General features: G+C 41.1%; 1 protein-coding gene across 9 annotated transcripts in view; it reads right to left on the reverse strand.

Moving 5' to 3' along the window:
- Positions 1 to 2,833: 2,833 nt before the first annotated feature.
- Positions 2,834 to 17,540, reverse strand: part of CHL1 (cell adhesion molecule L1 like) — a 139,601-nt gene continuing 124,894 nt past the window's right edge. For 7 of the 9 annotated variants that reach the window (XM_055806609.1, XM_055806602.1, XM_055806604.1 and 4 more), the window contains 4 exons: positions 11,624 to 11,785; positions 10,812 to 10,943; positions 9,919 to 9,991; positions 2,834 to 8,068 (listed from right to left, as the gene is read on the reverse strand). In XM_055806609.1, coding sequence (XP_055662584.1) covers positions 7,852 to 8,068; positions 9,919 to 9,991; positions 10,812 to 10,943; positions 11,624 to 11,785 — 584 coding nt within the window. In that variant the 3' untranslated portion in view covers positions 2,834 to 7,851. The remainder of the gene's footprint in view (positions 8,069 to 9,918; positions 9,992 to 10,811; positions 10,944 to 11,623; positions 11,786 to 17,540) is intronic. The other 2 variants (XM_055806610.1, XM_055806611.1) reach the window with 2 other exon arrangements.

The raw sequence follows: 17,540 nt of genomic DNA on the forward strand, positions 1-17,540 counted from the left end.
GGTGTCTAGGTCACCTTCCCATGGACACAGGGCTTCCCGCAGCTCCAGCTCCATCCCCAGTCTGGCAAACACATAGGAGACCGCCTCACCTCCCAGCCCTGCTCGCGGGCAGGGAGCTGTGACACCCCCACAGTGCCTCCCCATCCATCAAGGGGTGATGGAAACACTTTGCAGTCATAAAGGTGCAAATGAGGAGGAAAGGCTACCGATTTGTTACTGGGATAACTAGTAAAGAAGTACCACCTGTATGTCATTTCCTTCAGGAGCAGCAGTTGAAAATGAGCCAGTTCTTATTCTGGCTAAATGCTGCTGTCTGCAGGAGTGTGCACGGCACGTAACCCCAGCAGGTGCTGAGCAGAGGCAGCAGCTCCCTGCTCACCCTGTGCCAGCTGCGGCTGCCTGCTGCTTTGCACCCTCCCACTCCTCCTCACACCAGCCACTTCTCACCTCTACCCCAGATGAAGAGCAGCTGTCAACGCCACCAGCTTTTAAAGGCTTCTGTCAAGGAGTACTGCAAGCATGCTGAAAAAGCATAGTGATACAAAGTCATAGAGCTCCAAAACAAGACCAGGGTGTCAAAGTCAAAAAAAAAAAAAAAAAAAAAAAAAATTAACAATGACCAAAATGTATGGTTGCATGTATTCTGTTCCGAAATATTCCTGCTCTGATGTCGCAAGCAAATGGGAAGGACTGTGCTGCAAATCCTAGGCAGGGCTGTATCTGTAGCACAGGAGTACAAACTCTGCAGGCAATTCTGTTTTTTTTTTTTTAAATCAAAGAGCCCTGCAGTCAGGTAGGAAAGTCTCCTGTGCCTGCACAGATGCTCTGCAAAAGGAAGAAGCACAGCAGGTGTTGCCAGCTGGGTGCTGTGTGGCCAGGCAGTGGGACAGGGTGTTTTTTTACAGAAATACCCTTACCTCCAGGCAGTGACACCTCTTCTGGGCAGGTTCAGCTAGATCAAATGGGGATGTGGTTCTTGCTAAGATTGAGGCCATCAAGGCCTCCAGCGTGGCAAAAACACCACACAGGTCTTGTTAAATAAGGTTTATAACTCTGCAGAGCCTACACATTTCCAAGGAGTGATGCTGCTGGTATTTCCCACTAGGTGACTGGCTCACTTCTCTGCATTTCAGGCTTATTAACATATGGCAAAAGTCCAAAAGCGATGACAATTCACTGGAATACTGAAGAACGGAATGAAATGTTTGAACATTAGAAACAATGCTTTGCCCCCAGAACCATGCCAATAATGCCAACTTGGTATTAAAAGCAAAATATTAAACAAATATATTGGTCCCATACTTCCTCCTTAAACTTTCGCCGGGGGATTTGTGGGCTGGGTGTCAGCAGAGGTGGTGGGATGCGGTGAGCTGGGATCTGCAGCCTGTGCTCCTGATGGCGGCAGCAGCATCTTTATTCTCACTCCAGTGAAGCACGTGATTGTAAGACTTTTCCCTCTCCATTATGTTATTGAGAAAAGAGCCAATCTCATTATTCCAGAATATGAATAATGATCAAAAAAAACCCTTGGGATGCCCTTGGTGCCACCCTGAAAGGTGGATGCTAGTTAGCACAGTCCTACTTTCTGCATTTGCACCAAATGTATTAAATTCAATTTGTGGTGAAGAATGCATTACGAAGTTCTGAAACCTTCCTGCTAACATGAAGTAGCTAAAAACATGAGGAAGAAGAAAATGTACAAGAGCATTTCTTTCACCGAGTGAAATACTCTTACAATAGTACAGGAACCACGTGGGTGTTGGAAGGCACGGATTATTCTCTCTGTGAGCAATTTGTACCACACTTGAGCACTGCCTATATCTTTCAAATTTCTGTTAAATACCTTTAAAAAAATAAATAATGGATTTGGCAGCAATATCAGCTGCCACGGATTCATCCACTGGCTTTTAATGAGTCCTCAGCAGCGGCAGTATTGCTGTTCCAGGCGCCAGCCGGGTGTCCCACCTGGCTGGCCTCTCTCCCTGGGCAGGCTAAAGAAAGCATCTAACACCGAATATTACAGGTGTGGAAGAGGGGAAGACAAGATGACCATTTCAATACTCAGTAACAAAAGAACTAAGGTATTTTGCTCTTTTCCTGTTTTCCTTGGCAAATAAAGAACATCTGTTGTATTTCTGTATAATGAATACATATAGATTTCGGACTTTTAGCATAAAGTGGGATTTTCCCTAACTAAGGGATAAGAAAAGAATGAGCATTACTGGTTTTCTAGGTGCCTGGTTACTTATAAAATCACCATTATTCTGGTGATCTTCCATGAAGCGCAGAAATTCACCCTGCTAATCTTTATAGCTATATTCTACCACATGTAACTGGATCAGTTCCTTTCACCTCTGTCCATGCCTGATATGTTGAGCTTTTGTCTTCCGTTTCATGGCTAAGCGTATTTTAATACTAGATAATGTTATTTTTGCAGGTATTTCACATGCCACTTAGCTTAAAGCTCCGTGTGCTTGGGAGGTTATGCGATGTTAAACCGACAGAGAGTACATAAAGCATGTTATAGAAGCAAACATTATATAGGATGGTAGTTTGATCCAGGAGATGATCATACCATGGAATAAATGAGGCGTTTGAATTCAGGGTGTTTGCAGTTGAGGTTCGTCCCTGCTTTGGTGTAGATCACAGCGAGATGGCCAGTGGTCTGCGCGGCCTGACAGCCCCAGCCCGGGCAAACCCACCGCGGACCCCCAGCAGGAGGGGGCTACAGGTGACACTTAAACCCCAGCCCCAGCAAAGAGGTGGTAGCAGGAGAAAAAAACCCAAAGCAAAATGAAAGAGAAACTTGCTGATTACAAGTAAAGCTTTTGAAGATTACATCAAGTCAAACTTTTATTAGCAAAGTTGTATTTCATGTAAAATGGAAATCTCTTTTAAAACCATACGTGCACATATGCATGATACAAACAGCCACTACAGTACAACACGTTTCTCTAAACTTTAATAAATGCACACTAACGTTTTGCTCAAAAAAGCAACATTGTAACGGTGACACCACATTTGCTTTGATCTTTTCTCATGAAGTTACAAAGTATCTTGTTTAAAGTAACAATAATACAAACGAAACAGACAGAGTGCTTTGGCTCAAACCCACTCGCTGGTGCCTGCCTGGAACCCAACACATCAGTCGGACCACTCAAGACTTTTACATGAAAGATCCAGAGCTGCAATGTAAACATGTACTGGTACTCCGACACGGTTTATACGCCTTATTTTGAAATACTAAATGTTAACAGAGATGCAGCTGAGGGCTTGATCCATTGTCAAACAAAGGAAATGCTCTTGCCATGAAGAATTTCCTTTCTTTATATCCGTGCTTACAGCTACGTAATCTAGATTTACCACTCATCTGCAAAATAATGACTATAAAAACTTATGATATTTCCTTTCAGAAGCATGCAAGGATCAGTGAATCTTATTCTAACTTCAGTTTACAAAACTGCATGTGGAATTACTGTTACAAATCCCCACCCTTTTACATAGAAAGATTGTGCTACTATTTGTTTTCATCTCAAAAATAATCTCGGCCTGAACACTTTCATTAAAACCTCTCAGTGCATTGGCTCTGACCCATTCAGTCAATGGAAGCAGTTATCAGAAAAAGAGCTACTCATTAAAATTGGTGTAAGAAGAACAGAACACAACAAATATCACAAATCATTACATGATATGCTAATTAGATCCATTTAAAACTTGAGTTGCAAAGGTTTTAAAATTTATTATATATACACACATATTTTTATCCAGAGGGGAAAGTCATCTTCTGATTTGGTTCCTAATTCTGCCCTTCCTAAAGATCCAGCCCCAGGAGGGCTCTGATACCCAGCCCGGTGCTGTTACGTTATTGTATATATATATAATGTAATTGCACAATCAAGAACTTGTAGGAATGGCCCCAGATTCATTTTCTGGCAAAATCTGGGGACCTGGTCTCAAGAACCCCCCAGATTTCACCAGAAAATGAATCTGGGGCCACTCCTACAAGTCTTGATTGTGCAATTACATTTTATATATACATATATATTTAAAAATACTTAGGTCTGAGATTGCAGTCCATACCAAACCAATGGTACGCTGCTCTGTGAACACAAATGGCTCACTTGCACAGGAGCTATCACATAGGGGTTTTTTTCCCCATTAGTTAGAAGATTTAATTTTATTTGTTTCATCTTTTGCACAGATAAAACTGCACAACTTTTTGAGAAACATCCACCCCTCTCTTGTTCCAGAGGAGGCTGCTTAAATCCGCAAGCCAGGATTCCTGGAGCCAGGGGAATGCCTCCTCCTTGCTGGATGAAATTGCATCCTGGGCTGACTAAGATACCAAATCTGCAAGTGTCATTTCCCCTCTCACACTTGTAACTGCCAGCAAAACGTAATGGCACAGCGTAACCAAATGTAACCAAGCTAACAGCCATGGCATCGGTAATTAATAATTCCCTGCCCAGCACGCCTGCAGGCTCACACGGCTGGCCACCCCTGACTCCCTCCTCCCAGCAGGCAGCCTGCAATTCCCTGCTAGGCATTCATTAATGAAACCAGCACAGATTTCCAGCAACTAATTTCAATAAACACTTCTGGCCAGAGTGGGGAGAAAAAAAAAAAAAGTTACTTGACTTAACATACTATTTCAGAACTGTGGTACAGTTGGTGATACTTTTTATTCAGCCTACATGGCCATGCTCCCTCTCACCTGTAACAGACTGCCCTAGAAAAAATGCAGCCCATCTCCTGGCAATGACAGAAAACTGCTCAGGAAAACCTAAGCTTGCTCAGTTAGTTTACTTTTGAAAGCAAATCTCTAGAAAACCATTAGTGTCCTGCACTTTCCAAAGTACACTGTATGAGTGGTACCCTTACAATAGAAAATAAAACCCCAGCAGAGGGGGGGGGAGGGGAAAGCAAAATAAATTATTGGGAAAGAGAAAAAAGCTCAGCTGAGTGAGATTCCCCAGGAGTTTTAGCCATTTGCTTAATATTCATTGGGCATATTCCTCAAAAGTCAGCGCATGCTGTAGAAATTCCACTGCACATCTTTTTGTCACTGCATGATTTTTAGGCCCTAAGGCATCATGAAACACCAACATTAAGATTTAAGGATCTGAATTAAAATTTTAATAGAAAAAGCACTCATACCGGCACAGATGAGTAGCACATCACAGGAATGTCATAAACATCTCTTAGCAGCAACAGAGCAAGTGATAGCACAGGGGATTTATATTCATTATTCGATAATTTGACACTCAATAATATGATTTGAAATTTGTGTCTGTTAGCATAGGCATTTTCTGGGACAAGGAGTCTAGTTGATCTGCAGTGACCCAAAGGACAAGCAATCGGCTGACTGGGACTGCGGATGGGTTGCATCCTGCCCCCCCCCCCGGGTGCCTGCCCACAGCTCTGCCCATGCCGGTGCCCCGCGGCCGGTGCGCTCTGCTGGCACAGCCACCACCAGGAGAGCCCTCCCCAGCCCTCCACACCGCCCATGAGCTGGGATCCAGGGAATCCCACCCCAGTTTGGCTCCCTAACGTCGCTCCTATTTTCAAAGACCCTTGCCTATGCGCTAGTGCGAATGATTCCTGAAGGAATTACACCACAAACAGCCCCAAGCTTGCAGCAAAGGCTGTCACCGCTGTAATCAGTCCCAAGGATTTACCTGGTCTGGGCTGCAGCAGGCAAGAGCCAGCAGGGAAAGATCCTGGTGTGAAATGTCTCTGTTGGCCAGATGCCAGTTCTCACATTTCTCCAATTATACACTCCCTTCTTTTTAAACTGAGGATTTTTTTCAAAAATGAAAATTACTTTGGACTTTTCCAGCATTTGGGTTGAGTGAATGACAGAAAAAACCCCTTTAATAAGTAATTAAAAAAGTGAATGATTTGTGTCACCAGCATGGAGTGGGGCGATTTGTGACTCAGGGCAGATTTCCACTCATCCTTTTACACTCATACACACGGCATCACTGGCGGTTTTGGGCTGGCTGTTTGGGGTTTGCTTTTCCCAACTGAAGGCTATACGAAAGGCCCTTAGAAGCTAAAATAAAATAAAATAAATAATTATTTTTTTAAAAAAAGAGGAACAGATAAGCAGAAGCATCGAGCTTCTCAAGGCCACTGCTTTGGGAAGGCACTGGGCACTGGGGAGGAGCCCAAGCCCCAGGGGTCTGTGTGCGAACCGCAGCGTTACTGCTGGAAACAACCCCCACCTCTGCGGGCAAATAACCAGTCTGAAGTGTAGCTGTTCCTGGAAACTCGTCACCATGTCAGTAATTCCTGCTTCCTCTCTTTCTTCCATTGAAGTAATGGAGGCCATGAAGGAGCCATTGGGGATAGTTGCCTAATTACTCTCCCGATGCAAAATGGCTTTTAGGATCTATTCCTCCTGCAGTAACTATTTTAAAAAAACGTTACAACTGAAGCGCCAGCCATTTGTAAGTGTAAGAAGTGAAGCCATATCGATGCTCTACTCAAATAAGCGTATTCAAAGATACAAATGCTTTTAAAGAAATTCAGGAGATTCCAATACAAAAAGACCAAAAAAATGTGCCGTACAGCTTTGCTGAGTTAGTGTTGGAGAGGCAAAGAAAATTATGAGATTTAAACCAGCATTCAGTAAACAAAATATAAAAGAAACTATACCATAATATTTTCTCTTTGCTTTCGCTTCTGTTTATTTAACAATGAGTAGCTTGAAAATAAATGATCTCTTGAAAGTCAGGTAGGTCTATTTGATGTGACACTAGAAAGAGGTGAGATTTCTATGTCTTGTATACACACAACTCCTTCTGAAAACTAGTTTTGTTGGTCCAAACTCATAACGAGAAGCAATTCTACTCATTCCTACACAGCTATACAGATTCATGCTAGCAACGTGTCTCATTTCAAAATAATAGAAGGTTGATTTTTACTTGTGTCAATATTAATATCATATGTACAACGTCTCCATGAAATGTATGCTAGCGCACAAATATACAGATATGAGACAGACAACAAGCGTTTTGCTTAGAAATGCAGCTTGCAGAGACTCGGGAAAACAAATTAAAATACTTTCTAATGATGGTGGATGGGAACCCTGTTTTGCCTTGCCACAGGAAAGATACTGCAGCTTAACTTATTTAAGGAAATAGTGCCAGCTACTGGACAGAAGATTCATCCACAAGGCCAGAGTTTTGTCTTTTAAGAGCAATTTTTCTGTGGATAAAGTTGCATCTCTAAGTATTGGTAATTGCAGTCAGCTGAAACCACTAAAGTAATTCTAGAGTATCACAAGCAGTTTATTTCTTTATGAAACATTATACAATATATAGAATATATTTCTCCAGTATTTTAAATTATTGTTTTTCTCAGTAGGATGCATTGTGTCACTTTGCAGAGTTACTTGGTTTTGTTTGATTTTCTTGTTGTGTTATAACCTCTACAATGCTGAGGCCACAGTACAAGAGAGAATACTACATATACATGTATGTACAAAGTGACCACAGGCATACAGGAAAAAAAAATAAAATACTATACAGAGAAACATATTCCAAACCTTAGAAATACACGGAGTAGCAGTTAAGTATACAGATGTAACACTGAGAAATTCTGTTTTGGTAAGATTAAGACATTTTGTATAGTAAAGAATTATTTGTTTTGTTTTAATTAGAAGTAAACACCTAGAAATTAGGATGGAAAATCATCTTTTAGTGGCAGTGACTTGTTTTCGTATTACCTGGATGTCAGGTTCCTGACTGGCTCAATTGGCAACCTGCTTCCAATCACATGGGGTAACTGCGGAGTACTAATCAAGATAAATATCACAATTAAACACGAATCATTCTTGCTAATATTTTAGGCGTGGAGAGGAAAAGTTGCTGTTGAACTCCCAGTGCTTTCCACTGATCCTTTTTCCTTAGATCCAGAATAAGCTCCAATAAATGAACCATCTTCATTGAACATCCCATGCTCCCCTTCGCCATAATCTACCAGACTATCAGCACTTTCAGTGGCTTTAATGTCCCCGTTAATTGACTGGAGGCTGCCTTTCAGCGGCTTTTCATCGCTGTCACTACAAAACAAAAAAATGCCTTTCCAAAAATCTAGCTTTTAATTGCAAGCACGGAAACTGCTCTTTTTATTGTGAAAGCAAGCAGCAGGAGGGAAGAGCGAGGGAAACAGCTCTGGGTGGTACCTGGGGAGTGATGTGACCCCTCGAGTCCTGCTGGGTCTGGGGCACTTCTGCCAGGTCACACACCCCTGAGTGCCCCACATACCTGATTCTGTCATTATTACCACAATGGATTCGGTTAAAAAGGCAAACATAAATTTGGGGGTTTTTTCCCCCTTTTTGCCTCGGGCAGAGAGCAGAACAGGCAAAAAGCAAAGGGGAAAGAAAAGGGAATGCTGGAAAGGATCTGAGGGATCCACTCCAGTGCCAGTGCCAATATCAAGCTTCGGCACCTTACAGAAAGAGATGTTTTCATTTTACAAAACAGCGGGCAATATTCAGGGCCTATTTATTTCATTTTTCTTTCAAGGTGTGTGAGTGAACCCATACAAAGTTGTGGCATGGGGCATCAGGTGTAGGTCGTATCTCACTGCTTTGTGAGCAGCTGTTTGATTTGAGATGAATGAAAAAGGGGTTTTTTTCCCCTTTTTTAATTTGTCCTGTTGTTATCTGACTGTAACTGATGGAGTTTCTCTCTGCTAAAGGGGAAACACAAGGAAAAAGGAAAGCAGAATCTGAGTGTCTTTATCTGCTCATATGCACTCAATGTTCAATGGCAATTTCATGGACAAGCCCAGACCCACCAAAATTCAGGGAAAAAGGAAACTCCACTGGCCACTCCTGCCTGAGCACAACGTTTGGGGTGATTGGGAACACAGATTAAAAGACTACAAAAAAAACCCCAAATCAGGCCTCTGAACTAAGTACATAATTACTCAATTATGGCCCTTGCTGATGCCAACTAAGTGTCAGAGCTTTGGTAATGTTATCTAAGGAAGGCCAGAGAAATACACCTGAACTTTACCTCTTCAGCATCTAGTTAATAATGTGTTTAATCAATACACTAAAAATATTTGCTACCTTTTTTCACATGGTACTTCTATTGATAAAAAAGACAAGTTTGGAGTTTGAGGGAAAAGGAGGGGGTCAAAGTTATTAACCTCAGGACTTTCTTACCTTTCTAAATATTTGTCCCATTAGAAAGCATTAAAAATTAAATAAAGATGAAATTATGCAGAAAAAAAACCCTATTTCAGTACAAATAATGTAGGATATATAAGTGGGATTTGAATAGAAATTTTACGCCCTTAAGGCCAGTGACACCAGTTTTCCACCACAGTTCTTATAATGATGCACTTTTTTCACACCACAGTTAGGTAACATTGTAAGCTTTAGTTATTTTAAAGCAGCCAAAGTGATTATTTTCAGTTCTCCTACAGAAACTTCTGTAGTTACGTTTGTTTGGGTTTTTGCCATCTCTTATTGTATTTTAAACTTTTAAAAATTCTCTTCCACTAAATGAACGTTCCCCATATTACACGATTTAGGCCTGACTGGGTGTCAGATACCCACTGAAGACATAAAAGTCTTCCTATTGACTTCAGTGGACATTACAGTAGGAACCCAAATTATCATATATATGTACATTATTCATAAATGCTAATTTAAAAAAAAAAAAGCAAGTGAAAACCACTGATACATCAACATTTACTTATATCCCGACTTGGATGGATTTAAGTATACTGCATATACCCTTATATTCCTACTATTACCCACTCCTATGAGGTTTGCTTTGAAAATGAAAAATAGCATTAATTGCATGCTATAAAAATGTCCTAAATAACGATGACATCTGGAAACAAACAAATCCCCAACAAATAAAAATGCTTGTTAAAGCAGGTCCTATTTACCTATATTCCCCAAAGATTTCATCTTTTATTGATTGAGCTTCGGGATCTGGATGCAGATCTTCTTTCTCTTTCACTGTACAAATAAAATAAAGCACAGATCTGTATGCCATGTTCTCCGTGGACTTTTCTTTCCATAGGTGCAATGGGCAAGCTGCCTGGTGCCTAATGCAGGGGGCAGTGGCTCACACTGCGTCTGTGGCTGGGCACAACAGCACGCTGCCGTCTAGGGTCTGCAGCCATTCCCTGCTTTGTAAGAAAGCTTGCAAGTGTCTATGGAATCAGAATGGTTTGGATTGGAAGGGACCTTTAACGGTCATCTAGTCCACCACCCTGCCGCGGGCAGGGACACCTTCCACCAGCCCAGGCTGCTCCAAGCCCCATCCAGCCTGGCCTTGGACACCTCCAGGGATGGGGCATCTGCCGTCACTCCGGGCAACCAGATTTATACTTAAATAGTTACGCTTGAATCCTTACTCACTGCTTTGAAAATTAAAGAATGACTTTTAGCAAAATCTTCTATTGTTAAGCAGTTTGGCTACCCATGGAAAGCGATGTTGGGATGCCAAGCAGCAGCTGCCAGGTGGGAAGCGAGCCGGCAGCCCCCGTGCGGCTCAGGGTGCAGCTGGTGAAGGACCTTGACTCTACGGCTGGATTAAATGCTGGAAGATTCAAGGAGGCCTCTGCAAGATCTCTGACCAGCACACAGCAGTATCTCGCCCAGAGAGCACAGTTTCACTTTTGTTCATTAGATTCCATTTTGTGGATATTTATCAAAAGCTACAAATCCTAATTGGATGTTTCTGCTCGCGGCTTTGCAGCCTCCAGAGGTAAAAGTCTGAAGGATGCTCTTTATTAAGATGTGAACATAGTGAAAGGACAATAAATCCATTTACCTGAGTATTTTCCTCCTTTATTTCTTCTGACAAAGCAAACAGTTAGCAGCAGCAGGGTGAGCAAAGCGATGGCACACATCAGTCCAATAAACCACCCCTGGGTGGAAATTCCATCGTAAATGCCAGCATAGGCTTTGCAAAACAGAAGAGGAGTAAAAAAGATGAAAATTAATCAGAGGAAAAGGGCATCATCCTCCTATAAGATGAAAACAGAACATGATCTTCGCTGGATCCTAATTAAATCAGTCTATCACTACTTTTTGTGTTCAACTTAAAGAACAGCAAGACAGAAATATGTCCGGAGACTGACATTTTTAGATTTATGGGGAACGTGCAGCATACAAGGCACAATACAGACATTTTGGAAAGGTAATTCTGAGAGAGCAGTCGACTCAAAGGATTAATGCCAAATAGGAAAGCTGAGCAGAGAATTGTTAAGCCTCTCATGCAAAAGCAGTTTTGCGAAAGAAATAGAGTTAAAAGTGCACCCGCTACATGCAAACCGCTGGAGTGGGACACTTAAAATGGATTGTACCACAGTACTACCCTTTCCAAATCGCATAGGAGGGAAAACTGGTTTGTAAAGGTTTGTAATTGTTCCAGGCTATCGTGCATCAAGTACAAGCACAGGGCTCTGCCGGGAACCACGGATGCATTTATGCTCCCGTGGGATTCAGCCGCAAAGGTCAACTTAAAAATCACCGAACAAAATTAAGATTTTGGTACACTTTCACTGCACAATGTAAGATGTACTCAGCATTTATTTACATTCAAAATAAATCTTTATCACCTTGAAGGGTTTCGTGTCTCACCTCTCCCCCTTGTCTCAATTACATCTTCAAAAATGCTATTGTTATCAACCCAATTCTTAGTCACTAGACGAACTGTATATTCAGTTCCAGGCTCAAGCGCCTCAATGGGGTGAAACTTTTGGGTGGGTTTTACTGCTTCTGAAATCTTGCCGATCCCTTTACCTATGGAATGTACATATTTAAGTCATATCGATTAATCGTATTCATTGAACAAAAAGCCTGTGAAATGCAGTTACAAATAACGTAAATAACACACAAACACGACACACGAGGATTTTTAACATTTGTCATCAGGTAAGCTGATTTTCCAAAGCAGGCAGTAAAGTAAAAAACATTCCCCTTATTTGATTTTTAATATTCTATCAGATAAAATAAACAGCAGACTGAAGTAATCCTGATGTTTATGAAGGGGTTTGTACATTTCCCAGGATGAAAGTTAATATTGATGGGGGATTACAGATCTGCTTTAACTAATGCGTGCTTAAAAAATTACAACTTGAAAGTGGGCTTGCTTTGTATAGATAATCTGGGGTTTGACGCTTCTCCCATTGAACTGAACTCAGCAGGGAAGCACAGACAGCTTGTTATCTGGAAATAGATTCTTATGTGTCTCACAGAAAAAAAAATTAACATTGGGATTTGTACTCATTTCTCTGCTGACACTGATTTTCCATGTCCTTTTAAATTCCACAATGCCTGCACAAAGCGCTGTTTTCGATATAGCTGAAGTTTGCTTTTAAATTGATGTTTAGGCATTTACATGTTGCAGATGAGTTTAATATTTGGTTAGGAGGTAGAAGGGAAATTCCAGTAGCCCTACTTTTAGAGCCTTTTTACTTGCAAAATGCCTATTGTGATTTCTGTCTGCATTAAGATGGCAGGGTATTAAATAAGCTTTGTTAAAACAGCATTTGCGGATAACAGAAAAAAGGACATCTACAGAGGTTAAGCAACCACCGCCTGAACACGAAAAGCCTGTTCATCCAAGTCAACTCAGAACTGCATGTCGACACGGGAGACCTCTGTAGTCAAACCATGGGTCCAACATGGGGGTGCGCCTGCCCTCCACGGCAGGAGAGAATTGGGAGGGGCTGCACTTAATAAACATCAATTTTTAATTGTGTTCAGTTGCCTAATTTGCCTGCTTTACCCAAAGTTGTCAGAGCTAAGGGTTGAGCACACAGTATAATTTGAAAACTACTTGACCGATTAGCACTGACAGTAAAACAATGCTTGATAATACTTAAACTAGTAAACAAGCAAAGCAAGAAGCTTTCAGAGATTAAGGCTTAGTTGACAGCTGAAGGGGAAAAAACCAAAAAGATTAAGATGAATCCAAGCACAATCAAAGCAGCAGTTCAAGATAAGTTTTCCAAGGCAACTATACATGTATTACAATAAGCAGTTAAATTAGTAGACCATTGGGACTCAGAGAGAACACAAACGGCTGAAATACTGCTGATACTGAAGCACAGCTTATTAGCATAAATTAATCCATCTATCGGTAATTTTTGCTAAATGAAGCATAATGAGCCATAATTTTTAATCAAACTGCAAATTAAACAACAGGATACCACAGGTATATTTTAATTACATGTTCTAAAATCAAGACATCAGAAAACCATATTTAAATGGAAACACTATCCATAAAGTAACAAGAGTGAATTTGAACCTTCAACCCACTGCACATTAAACACCGTACAACACTCAGGCATGACACATCAACCGCAGGGTCCGCGCTGCACCCGACACACGTCTCCTTAGGAAGCATTTCTCCTGAATACCTGGTAAGCAAAATGCTTAACCCTGAGCTCAGCGGCAGCCCACGGCGGGGGGTCATCGTGCGCTTCCTTAAACCAACTTAACCAGTCTGTATCCTTCACCTATTTATTTCCAGCTTGGGCCAGCCTCTTCTTTTTGAACAGTCAGCTCTTTACAGAAGCAGAACGGGGGAACTGATACAGCTGAAAAAGAACCCTTTTCTGGCAGGTTATTGCTCAGCTGTATCAGCCCCTCTGGCCATGCTGCTGCCCTGGCACACCGAGCAGCGCTGGGCTGGGATGCTCCTATGGGAATGAGGGTTTGAGCCCAGCCTGACCCGGGACCAGGGATCTACCATTGCCTCTCCAGGCTGGTTTAATGTCACCTAGCCCAAAACACTAAACAAAATATTTTAATTTTTTTCTTTAAAACTCGGTACAGGTGTACACTGCTGGGTGATTATGAAGTTTCTTTCCATGCAATTTCTTTCTGGTATGTGTTACACACCCAATATAGTACCTAGAGAGGAGAAAGCATTGCTAATTGGGGCAAGTTTGATGGCTGGAATAGAAAAAACAGTGTAGCATCCTGAAAAATAAAAGCAAAGATATACAGATAAGGAAAAGCCCAACATACTGAAAGGTCAGTGAGCTGCAGAAATTAGCTTCAGAAAATTGAAAGCAGTTGGGTTAGGTTTTTAATCTACAATAAGGGAGAAGCAGCATTAGTAATAAAGGCATATCACCAGCACTTCTCATCTTCCTCCACTATTTATCAGCCATACCATGGGACTCGCATGAACATTAAACACTGAACTGCAATTTTACAATATTCCTACCGGGCCTCAAGATTTATGAGAGCAACAGAACACACATTTTTTATAGAAGCTTACGGTATAAAGGGAAAAACAATATAAACTGCCCCCAAAGACTTACAAGAGCGCTAGTTCTCAAAAAGTTAGCACATCTGTTATAAAACGTACTTACATAAAAAAAAAAACCTGGCAGTCTAATAGCTAAATACTAATTGAGGGCAACATCTTAATTTATAACCATACCTGTCTAAATACATCTGCTGCAATAAACGGAAAGTTGAACTTTCATTAATTTTCCCCTACTGCCTGGCTATTAAAAGCGTATAAATATGCATCGCAAGTATCCTTAAGCTTCTGGGCTTTTTTAGTGCTGGAGGTAACTCATGCTAAATTGGGAATCTTTTAAGCTATAGAGATTAGTAAACCTGTTGTACGTGAAGTCTATTGAGAAGAATTTATAGGTGAGTTAGTGGTCATCTATTGGTACTGATTGCCATTTGTAGGAGAAATCTGAGCTCAGACAAGACAACAGCTTACAGCTTGTTCATCTCTTCCTCTACTCTTTACCCCTCTGTGTTGGCTGCACTGGGGCAGACTGATACAAGAGGACAAAGTGTGTGTGTGTAAAAGACAAAGACAAACAGTTAATCACAAATTTGCTTCAAGTACTCCAAGACCGATATATTTTGCACATTATATTTAACATGCCTATTTTTCTTGCTCAAAACGATAGGAGTTTGAAACAGCAATGCACCACAGATCCCATTGCCCAGCCCAGCCGGTGGGCAGCAGCCAGGCTGGCAGGCTGGTTTGTTGCCTGCAATTAGCAACAGTGTTTGATGTTTGATGGGCTACAGTTCCCCCAGCCAAAGAGGAAGCAGAGTGGAGTGGCATAAATGACAGAAAAAGAAACTTTTCCCCAAGATTTCACCAGGTTCTCCCGATTCCCAGCACATAGGGTCTGCTCTGGGGGTTTGCTGGGAATAATACCCCTGGTTACATATGGCTAAGGCAGTTGTATTTTTCCTTTTTCACTCTGTCTGACAGAAGAGAACTAAACCCATGCAAAGTTTTGTTACAAATGGTTACTCTCCTCATCTTATGGTGTGTCACAAAGGTTAGTACCCTCTGGCTAGGATTTTCAAGGAGCCTCTGGGATTTACGTGCCAATTGCCACTGAAATATAATGAAACTGGTGAACTTCTATTCTCTGGCCTCTCTGGAAAATAAAACTACAGCTGTACGGCTTCCTCTGGATGAACTTTTCATTAAGGCTTGAATTTCTGGTCACACAGTAATAATTCTCAACATGTAATACGTGTTTAGTAATCCTCAAGAAATGCTGGTAACCAGATGAAAAGAAGCTTTATGTTGAAGAAGGGCTGCTATATTTAATTATTTTCACTTACGTCAAAACATTATTATGTGTTACGGTTCTGAGGGCTAATGATCATTGGGAAATCAACATTTTCAAGGGGAAAATTAATTAGTTTGTAGGTCATTTAAGAAATACTGCCCAAAAATGAAAAAGTTAGAGATAAAACTCATTTCCTAAAGGCAGCATACCTTCATCTATGGAATGAAACCAAGGCAAAGCCACAAAATTTAAACTAGGATTTGTTTTGCAATGCAAATATCCTTTTGCACAGGTTCTTCATGATTGTCCACAGTATTTTATCAACAAATGATACAACTCTTTGGTTGTCTATCAGTGTTTCACATCCGAGTCATTACGGCTCTGTTTATGATCTTTCGTAAGACAGACACCTTTTATTTCATTGCCTTCGTATTAGCCGACAATGCTGGTCGTGTCGGATCATGCAACAAGGATGCTATCAATGAAAGCTTTTGTATTGCCTACTCCTATTTCTCACTAATTCCAGTGGGCCTGCATTTAATCCTAGAGACAAACACCAAAGTGTAGTTTTCCTCAGTGAAGTAATTACACAGAAACAGCCCCTTCTGAGAGAGGCAGCGCTGCCGAGCAAGGGGCTTGCTCCCCACTGCCGTCAGGCAGGCACAGAGCGTGGCACTGCTCTGCTGGACAAGGAAGAAATAGAGATGTGAGCATGAGATGGTCTTTTCCCATCAGTAGCCACTCACTGACCTTTTGGTAAAGTGTTGCTGATGTGAAGCAATGTGTTACTCCTTACAAAATCTGAATTTGAATGGTTCATTCTCAGAGGAAGATGCTGCAGCTGTAGAGGAAGGGTATGATCTACCCATTTATCTATACTGGGAGTTATATTTATTTAATTGAGAGATTTTTTTTTTTTACTAAATTCAGTCATTCATGCCATTTCAAACTCATCAGGAAATGGGTTGCACATAAATTATAGGCTGGTAAAATTATCATTTAGAGCACAACAATTTTCCCTAAACAGACTTGATTTTAGTGGTGAAACATGCATACTCGCGTATCCCAACCTATAGTGGCAGGGGTAACTGCAAATAAGTGAAAGCGATAGCAGTGATGCAGATCATGTACATCGATGATAAAATGTGAATGAATCTGTAGCTTCCACCTCAACATCTCCACTTTCCTGGCAGAACCCATTGTGAAATGCTGAAATACGCATGGCACAGCCTGCAAAGCTGTATTACAGCAGTGGAAGCTACTCAAAGTCTTACAATGAACAATGAGAACTTTAGGTTTTTATTACTAAAACCAGAACACAGTGGATATCGAATCACTGAATCAAAACCCAAAGAAACTTGGAGTGCTCTGTCATGGAGTTTCATTTCAGAGGGCACCACATTTTATATTTGTCATTTATGTGGGTCATTTTTAATGATAAACTTTGACTTTTGAAATCAATTCCTTTCTTCAGAAAGAGAGATTGTTTTAATTTTGAGCAATCGCTTTGCTTCCCACACCACAGCTTAAAACCCCAAGAAGGTCACTGAAAAAAAGTGATTTTTTTTTTTCAGCTTATCATGTTTAGTTGAAAAAATATTCAAGAAATTTAGCCAGCAAATAACGACACAAAACTCTAATGGCATCTCAGTGACAGATGCAGTGTCCTAATTCAGAGTGGCTTGAGTACCAGCATCTAATCGCAGAACTGGACCCCCGCGGCTTTTATTAACTATACTATATTCTACAAGCATTTCACAAGAAACAGTTGCTTCTACTGCTGCAACGAAGTCTTAGGAAAGAAGGGAATGAGAAACGAATGGTGACATTACCATCCTTTTAAGCATATCAGGCAAGGATGCATTTTACAAAACCTGACAAGGATATTCAAAGTTACTGACTTAAGTGACCAGAAAACATCATTCCAGCTGCCCAATGAAGGCCAGAAAAATTAACTAATGAAACTGTATACTTTTAGCTTGAAA

This window comes from Falco peregrinus, chromosome 5, assembly GCF_023634155.1.
Source record: "Falco peregrinus isolate bFalPer1 chromosome 5, bFalPer1.pri, whole genome shotgun sequence".
NCBI classification, from domain to species: domain Eukaryota; kingdom Metazoa; phylum Chordata; class Aves; order Falconiformes; family Falconidae; genus Falco; species Falco peregrinus.